This window comes from Apaloderma vittatum, unplaced genomic scaffold (assembly GCF_000703405.1).
Source record: "Apaloderma vittatum isolate BGI_N311 unplaced genomic scaffold, ASM70340v1 scaffold12621, whole genome shotgun sequence".
Taxonomy (NCBI): domain Eukaryota; kingdom Metazoa; phylum Chordata; class Aves; order Trogoniformes; family Trogonidae; genus Apaloderma; species Apaloderma vittatum.
Genome location: NW_009699655.1, coordinates 10,344 through 17,885, shown reverse-complemented (window position 1 = coordinate 17,885; position 7,542 = coordinate 10,344). Strand labels below are relative to the sequence as shown.

The 7,542-nt window shown below is 41.6% G+C and overlaps 2 protein-coding genes across 2 annotated transcripts; both read left to right on the top strand.

The window, feature by feature from the left end:
- Positions 1–1,998: 1,998 nt before the first annotated feature.
- Positions 1,999–4,464, top strand: LOC104280739 (transforming acidic coiled-coil-containing protein 2-like; the record flags this gene model as incomplete). Its single annotated transcript, XM_009878479.1, has 4 exons — positions 1,999–2,159; positions 2,413–2,519; positions 3,278–3,398; positions 3,895–4,464. Coding segments are annotated over 4 exons (455 nt in total), but the record flags the coding sequence as incomplete, so codon positions are not given.
- Positions 4,465–5,068: 604 nt separating this feature from the next.
- On the top strand, positions 5,069–6,831 carry LOC104280738 (ly6/PLAUR domain-containing protein 3-like). The gene is made up of 3 exons (XM_009878478.1): positions 5,069–5,123; positions 5,918–6,034; positions 6,626–6,831. The coding sequence occupies exons 1-3, from the start codon at positions 5,069–5,071 to the stop codon at positions 6,829–6,831; spliced, it is 378 nt and encodes a 125-aa protein (XP_009876780.1).
- Positions 6,832–7,542: the final 711 nt, after the last annotated feature.

Sequence of the window (7,542 nt, the reverse complement as noted above, 5' to 3'; positions counted from 1 at the left end):
TCCATTTTCTGTCGTATTTAATCGCTTTGGTTTAACTGCGAGCTGAGACTATCAGGTGCTCATTTCCTAAAGCTCGCTGGAAACTTCCTTTTTTTTTCAATTTATATGTCACTCCCCCAGTGCAAAATCCTTATTTCCTCATGGGCCTCAGCTCACTCCCTGGGCCACGGGCACCTCTTGTGAGGTGCTCGGATCATGAATTACTAACTTTCTAGGTTGCCCTAGAACCAAAGGAGAAGGCAGTTGGTAAAACACCGCAGGTAGCAGCCTCAGAAGAAGTGCAGTTGTGACATTAAGTACGTTTAAGTACGTTACCTGATCATGCAAATGGGTCCTTTCCCCGCATGAGGTTGTGGCCACAAGAGTTTTTGCCAGAGAACAGGATCCTGCCAGTAAGTGGTTTGGAATTAAACTAGACCATGTGTAATCTCCAGTGTGATTAAACAAATCTTGTGCTGGAAGACCAAGTGATGACTTCTCAGATCGAGGGATATAAATGACGACAAATGTTTTTCTCATTTTACTTGAGAATACGTTAATTTTGACATTACAGAGCATCACAGAGTGTCTTTTAGAAGGCAAAACACAAAAAGAATATTTGTTTTTTGTGAAATATTAAATGTTACCCAACTGATGTGGCAGTAGAGGGCTCTGGGTTTCTCAGTCCTGCTGTATCCGAGGTGTTTGGCAAAAAAAAAGTGATACAACTTCCAGTGCTGAAACCTCAGTGCAGGTCCTGGGAGCTTCTCTGCATCACGTAGAGCAAAATAACCTCAGGGCAGGCTCTGCCCTATGCTGGCAGGGGCTGTGCCAACGTGGCATCGTCGCTGCTCTGCGCTTGGTTAGGCTGGCAAAAAGTGTATAAAAGGATTGAAAATGCAAAAAGAGCTTAGTCTCAGTTTGACAGTATCAACTTTGACATTTCAGAGCTGACCAGCGCTATGAAATATTTCATTCAGATGAAGACTTCCTATTCAAATACAAAAAAAGTAAAGCCTTGTTTAGTTCTTTATGTTTCAAAATACAAAGGCCTGAATGAAAAGTAGATTCAGAAATGCCCCATGCTTTTTACACGGGAGAACCTCTTAATTTAGTTTCCATCATAGAAAAAGGAAAAGGGCAGTATAAAACCACTGTGTTCTGTGGGTTGGTTTTCACTTAAGTATCTTTCAAAGTAGCCCTTAAAACATGGACACAAGAATCATATTTTAGGATATGAAGCAAACAGTGAAGCATTTTGGAAGACAATGCCAGAGCTTTTCTTGCAGCTGCAATTTATTACTAGGTGAATTCCTTTGAGAAGTTCTCTTACCTGTGGATTTGGATTCCTGTTGTGTTCTTCCCACCATCCTGCCTCAAATTTAACTATTGTCCTGGTCTGAGCTAATCAGAAGCGGACAGGAGAAGCTTGGAAGATGTTTTCTGCAGACCAGAACTTAGAAAGTCTGTCTAATGTTAGATTTCCTTTCGGGCACTTGCTACAATAATCCTAAGAATGAGAGTTAGCAAAACATTGGTTTTTTCCAAGGGAAGAATTTGAGTTGAATTCCATTAAAGTGCCTTGTTTGTACAGGATTAGAAGAGATGCCAGGAGATGACAAGCGTATATCAGCAATGGCAAATAATTTATTGCCAGTGCTAGTGATATGCATAAATATCCCTTCCTTCTGCTAGTGCATCTTGAAGGGAAATCCAACACCTCCCTTTTTCATGGGAGTAGCTGACTCCAGAGTGAAATAAATCATCAGTGCAGAGATACAATCACATTTTTCCCCAACATCAAAATATTTAAATATCACCGTACTTAGCAACGGTTTTCCAAAACAGGATTGGGTCTTTATATAAAAATGACTTTTCTGGATCCTACAAGCTTTCTAAGACACAACATAGAGCACAGTGTAGTAGAAACTACAGATGATAGTGAAATAGATGCTGTTACTACTATTACCCTTCTGAAAATCCCTTTTTTTTCCCTCCCCGCTCTCTTCTTTCGAACAGAGGACGAACAGAGAGAGAAATCCGTCTCCCATCACACTGTTCAGCAGCTGATAGTGGAGAAGGAACAAGCTTTGGCAGATCTGAACTCAGTGGAGAAATCCCTGGCAGATCTGTTCAGGAGATACGAAAAAATGAAAGAAGTATTGGAAGGGTTTCGGAAGGTGAGTCATGGTAAAGCCCCCTCCTTCCAAAAGCAAAGCAGAGCGGACTCTCATGTCTACCAGAGTATCAAATGCGATCGGAAAAATTGGAAAAGCTTTTTGCGTTGTGTAATATTGCTTCAGAAGGCCTCTGCATGGGGGTGTCCGTGTCAGACTGCAGCCCCTAAAATACCTGAAAGCGTCTCCCCCAAATGGGTGCCTGTCCCACACTTCAAGCTCTGGGATTAAATTTCATGTCATCTTCTTATTTAAGAATGAAGAGGTGTTAAAGAAATGCGCGCAGGAATACTTATCGCGAGTAAAGAAGGAAGAGCAGAGGTATCAAGCACTCAAAATTCACGCTGAGGAAAAACTGGACAGGTAATTTGGTCGTACACGTTAGTTGGTCTCTTTTCAGGAGTTGGTGCCTGTGGCTGGACCTCGCATCCCAAACCTGCTCCTTCGATAGGCAGGGCCCAGGCTGCTCCAGGCTGGAGGGTGGAATGGAACACCCTCATGAGAATTTCTGTCCTGTGCTGGTGTTTCCTGCACATATTTTCCATGGAAGATGAAGAAAGAAGCCAGTAGCTAGGTTTATGTAGCTATGGAGGGCTGTGCTCAGATATTTGCACCTGCAGCCAGAAATCAAATTGTGCCTTAAGAGAAGCAGCTCTGGTTGTTTTTTTTAATATATGTATTTTTTTATGCTTCCCTGTAGTGACCAATGAAGCATTTCTAGGGATTGCAATCAGGACTTATAGTCACATAGGCCCAATAGATGTTTCCAGAATGTCACTCGGATGGACCAGTGCCTAAAGCAAAGTAGGACTTAGATTTGCCTTCCAGCTCTTGTCCCAGCTGTGAATCTAGTCTGTAAGAACTGGAGATAAGGTCTAGAAACATCCATAGACCACTTCTGCCTAAGTGATATTTGCGACCCCAGCACAGATATGTGAGAGAAGCATGAAGGGAATGACAGAAACGTTGAAGGGCTTTGCACCTATTCAGAGCAAGAGAGGGAGTCCCCGAAAGTCTCTAGGGGCGAGTCTCAGAATGCTTTCAAAGCCATGCAGAAAGTAGCCCTGCCATCGCTGCCCGTCCATTAACAGGTGGCGTGACAAACCTCTGTGTTTTTCTAGAGCCAATGCTGAAATTGCACAAGTGAGAGGCAAGGCTCAGCAAGAGCAAGCGGCGTATCAGGCCAGCCTTCGCAAAGAGCAGCTGAAAGTGGACGCGTTGGAAAGAACACTGGAACAAAAGGTAAGCCGTGTGAGGTTCCGTGCACAGACCCAATGATCAGGTACAGATCTGTGTGGCCCGGGGCAAAAGAAAGATGTGTATCTCGTGTTCTCCAGCTCAGGAGCCCGCTTTCGGCATAGTGCAGCTCATCCTTAGAGCCCCTGGAAAACAGGATTGTAAATAATGCTATAAAAGTGCAGCCTAGAAGCAGGTTTACACTATGTATTGTTATGGTGCGCTAGGAATGACTGCTACAGAGCTGTCTGCTTTAGTGCTAAATTGTCTTTATTGAAGTCGGAGGAGCTGTATGTGGAAATAAGTAGGCAAGTTGTTTGAACGCGCTATACGTAGCTGTACTATGTAAAGAGAGCTGTCTCTATGTATAGATATTCTGTTGGCTGTCTTGGAGAAAACCGTGCCACACCTCTCCCAAAGATTGCACAATTTAAAAAAAAAATAAAAAATCTTAACACAATGTTATTTTTCATAATACTTAATACTGCCTTTTATTTTCCAGAATAAAGAGATAGAAGAATTAACAAAGATTTGTGACGAACTGATTGCCAAAATGGGGAAAAGCTAACTTTTAACCAAATCTCTGGACTTCGATATTGAGTGCAATATGACCATTGGCACACTGATGTCCATACATTTATGTGGACAGGTTATATTTTCACTTTTTCGTATGCACTACTGTATTTTCTTTCTAAATAAAGGTGATTTAATTGTATGCAGTACTAAGATGACTATCAGAATTTCTTGCTATTGTTCGCATTTTCATAGTATAATTCATAGCAAGTTGATCTCAAAGTTCCTGTATCAGGGAGATTGTCAAGTTCTCTAAGAAATTACAAATTGATGATCCTAGCCTTCCCTTTGTACATGAGTTCCCATGTTGGATGTCTTTTGGATTTAATATAAACATGTATTACTTGCATGGGGACTCTTGCCTTAAGGAGTGTAAACTTTATCTGCATTTGCTGATTTGTAAAATAAAATATAAAAATTTAGAAAAAAAAAAAAGGAAATGCATGTCACTTAAATGAAATTCTCTATTGTAAATAAATTTTTTTTTGTTGGAAGTTGACGATAAGTATGGCTCTGTTTCATGGACTTCACTAGCTTGCTTCATGTACAGCAGCTCTTTTTAATGAATTCCTTCATTAATTTCCACAGAAAGCACCTCATGGCTTGGAGCACTCCGTGGGTCACATGAATATGCTACTTATGTGCACGTATCTGCATCGATATCTTGCTCTCTCTATAAATATATGTAAATATAGGTGAGATTTGGACCACTCAGGTCTCAAGCATAGGCTTAATCCTCCAAAACGTTTAATACCCTGACCCTGATCCAGCAAATCCCAGAGGCAAATGTAACGAGACCGTTTTCATGAGTTGGAGGCTGAGACACACGACGATGGGCTGGTGGTTTTGAAGCATATCTGTCTCTGAAAGGTGAACACGGTTGCTTTTGCCTGCTCCTGGAAGAATTTGCCGGCAGGGTTTGCGGAGGTGAAGCGCGTGTGATTAGAAGCACAACCCGAATGAGCTAGATAAGTAGCATTCTCGCACACCTCTTTATCCTCTAAGTTATCCTCTGCAGAGGATTAGGTATGTAAGAGAAGCATTAAGGCTTTAATAGCAAACAAACTGCTTTCTTTGGCTAATGGTGCATCTCTGGGATCTCCATGATGTGGACAGTCTTCAGCCTGGTTCTCGTCAGCTCCCTTTTTGTACTCAAAAGTAAGTCATCTCCTTTTTTTTTTTTTTAAAAAAAAAATATTTCTTTTTCATTTCCTACTTGAGGCATGGCTGAGCCTCTTTGCTGCTCTGGGCTTCTCTCCTGGGTTTGTTTGGTTTCGGATTATTTTGTGTATGTGGTTGGCAGCACAGGGTTTTACCTCTGCTATGTAGTATAAACATAAATATGTATGATAACAAATTTAAATGCATATGTGTGCCTTCTGCTCTGCAAGTTTTAAGTGTGGTATTTTAAATATTTTTCAAATTCACACTTGCCTTTGAAAATATCATCTATTAAAATATACTATTGCCTTCCAGCTGAATTGATGCTTTAAGAGAAAATTCAATATAGACTATAGCAAGATTTTCTAATGTGTTTATAATGTGCTTTTTCATGGTACTGTGGACTAAGGATCATGACCGAGGGAGGGGGAAAAAATATGATCCTCCAACTTGTTACAGGGGGCTCTGTTCTGAAAATGTTACAAGAAGGTGCGGATGCAATTACAGAACGTGAGATGTTCTTGGATTATTTTAAGTGCAGATGGTAACAACTAAATAATGTGTGGCTTGGTTCTTTATCCTTAAAATCAGTAGCTGGACCACTTCTAAAGAAAGAAAAAGAAAAATTTATAGAATTTGCAGAATCTTTAGGGGTTATTTTAAGCCTTTTTGCAATTTTTTTGCGTGTGCTTCAACCAAAATCGGAAAGGCTGCATAGCTGATATCGTAAAATATTTTTTGCAAACTCTAAGCACAGCTGTTACAAGTGATCTTTTGTTCCTTCACGCCAGGCGAAGCTCTCCAGTGTTACACCTGTGTAGGTTCTAGTGATGACGACTGTAACAGGCAAGGAACCCAGCAATGCCCGGGTTATTCAGATGCGTGTGCGATCATTAGAGGACAAGCGAGTAAGTAGTCACCAACAGCTCAGACTTGTTACATTTTTAATAATAGAAATAAATAATCGGTGTTGGAGACTGAAGAGTATATAGGGAGCTAAGGAGAAAAGCCAAGGTAGATGTTTTTCTCCCAATCTAAACCCTATTAATAAGTCTCAGTCCCTGATTTTATTGATTCAGCAGCGATGTGATACAAAATTCCCCCATGTGCGATTTGTCATTGTGCCGTGATGAGCCATATCCATTTCACATCACGTGAAAGCTGCGAAAAAGCATTATGAGTATTACCCACTTGTTACTTACATCTGTCGTTTTTAAGTCAAATGACTTCCCGGGAAATTAGGAAGGAGAAGAAGCTAATGAGGCACTGCCCTTTGAGAACGTTCAGAGATGCTTAAGTTGCATCAGCTGCAGCTAAGATAAATTACAATTAGTTAACAACTTAAGTGGAGCTTGTTTGCGCGCTGTAATCTGATGCAGTTGTCTTCGTTTAGTTGTAAGGAAGGGCCAGAGCTAATGTCGCTGCGGTCAGGTTCAGGCTGTGGGGCTGCAGCCCATCAACGTGGGGGTCCACCTGGGCTCACTGTGGCTCTGTTCCAGGTGGTGTTATGAAGTCCTGTTCGTTCAGGTCCTTCTGCGAGCGGGCAAGGCGGGACGGGTCCAGAGCGCCCGGCGTGAGCGTTTACTGCTGCTACTCGAACCACTGCAACGCGAAAGGCTTGGCCTCGAGAGTCACCACCTCCACCAGCTACTTCTTCCTCCTCGTCTTTACGTTGCTGTTGCACCCGTTGTTGAAGTTGACATGAGGGGGGAGAAAGGAGCATCCTGAAGCGAGGAGTCTGCCTTCTTAGAAAGGGCGGGGTTGCATTTCCTAATGAGTTACTCCACGTACCGTATTTCTCAGTAGGCAGACCTGATGAGTGTTGGGATAAAAATAGCTCCATCTGCTAAATACGTCTTGTATGTAAGAAACGCTACCCTCTCCTTATAAAGGGTTAATTGTGTGGATATCTAACATTTTCCTATAGTTGTTTAGGTAGTGTGCATAAAGAGAAGGGGAAATCTTAGCTGCGAGTAGCCTTTTAGTAGGGTAAGGGGACAATGTCTTCCCAATGCTGTTTACTGTTGGCAGACATTCAAAAGCAAGCTAAAATCCTCAAGCACAAAGGGACTGAAAATTCTAGCAAGCAAATTAATCTTTCAGAGAAAGTTTGCAAACGTGACAAAGCCAGAAAACTTGAAATAGAGATGATTTAGTATTAATACAAACTGGTGAGAGGAGGTCATTAAGAGAACCGTGCATAGAGGTGTGTTATATTGTGTATATTTTCTGGGGAAAAAAAAACTTCTTGTCTTTTCTGGTCTTTTGAGAATCTTACCACAGCAATGGAAGAAGAGGAAAAGAAGTTGGAAGTTGTTTTGAACTGCTAAGCTCCCTCCAAAGATCACCTCACTCCCTCTCTCATGCTGGTTTTGAGAACGAGTCTTGTAGGCAAATATTAACGAAGTAATTACAT

What these genes read in the sequence shown, in the direction of transcription:
- LOC104280738 (XM_009878478.1), top strand. Translation starts at nt 5,069, where the DNA reads ATGATGTGGACAGTCTTCAGCCTGGTTCTCGTCAGCTCCCTTTTTGTA. An exon ending in CTCCCTTTTTGTACTCAAAA is followed by an intron (nt 5,124 to 5,917) that starts GTAAGTCATCTC and finishes CCTTCACGCCAG; the next exon opens with GCGAAGCTCTCCAGTGTTAC. An exon ending in GATCATTAGAGGACAAGCGA is followed by an intron (nt 6,035 to 6,625) that starts GTAAGTAGTCAC and finishes GCTCTGTTCCAG; the next exon opens with GTGGTGTTATGAAGTCCTGT.